This window comes from Bison bison, unplaced genomic scaffold (genome assembly GCF_000754665.1).
Source record: "Bison bison bison isolate TAMUID 2011002044 unplaced genomic scaffold, Bison_UMD1.0 scf7180017864174, whole genome shotgun sequence".
Classification (NCBI taxonomy): domain Eukaryota; kingdom Metazoa; phylum Chordata; class Mammalia; order Artiodactyla; family Bovidae; genus Bison; species Bison bison.
The window spans coordinates 59,809-60,383 of NW_011494746.1; the positions used below are offsets into that span (position 1 = coordinate 59,809).

A 575-nucleotide genomic window follows, 5' to 3' on the forward strand; every position below is an offset into this window, starting at 1 on the left:
TCTTTGTGACCCCGTGGACTGTAGCCCGCCAGGCTCCTCTGTCCATGGGTTTCTCCAGGCTAGAATACTGGAGTGGGTTGCCATTTCCTTCTCCAGGGGATCTTCCCAACCCAGGGATCGAGCCCTGGTCTCCTGCATTGCAGGCAGATGCTTTATCCTCTGAGCCACCAGGGAAGCTGGTGAGCTCTAAAAATCCTGAGGCCTGGCTCTCACTCCCAGAAAGATCCTGATGTCTTTGCTTGGGAAAAAATGGGGAATTTTGATATTTCCTGGTAATACTCTCCCAAGCCACTGGTGGCACTCTCTCTGGAACATTGAAAATATGTCTTTATTCTCTGTAGGAGTAGAGCCCATTATCATAGGAGGCTTTTATTGTTTTAGTAAGTGCTATAGCAACTTATAGGTATATATAACACTGTTTTCATAAGTGATAACCTGGAATTCTTTGTTTTAATGTAACATGCTTTAGATGTAATTTTTTTTCTTTCCTCTTCTTTTCTTTAAAAACAAAACACTGGTAGCTTTGAAGAGTGCTACTGATGAAGCCTTACCAAAGGACATGTCTGAGGATTCAG

The 575-nt window shown here is 43.5% G+C and overlaps 1 protein-coding gene across 1 annotated transcript in view; it reads left to right on the forward strand.

Annotated features, from left to right (window-relative positions):
• Positions 1 to 575, forward strand: part of REPS2 (RALBP1 associated Eps domain containing 2) — a 162,226-nt gene that overhangs the window by 51,101 nt on the left and 110,550 nt on the right. Inside the window, exon 7 of the mRNA XM_010842275.1 lies at positions 522 to 570. Coding sequence (XP_010840577.1) covers positions 522 to 570 — 49 coding nt within the window. The remainder of the gene's footprint in view (positions 1 to 521; positions 571 to 575) is intronic.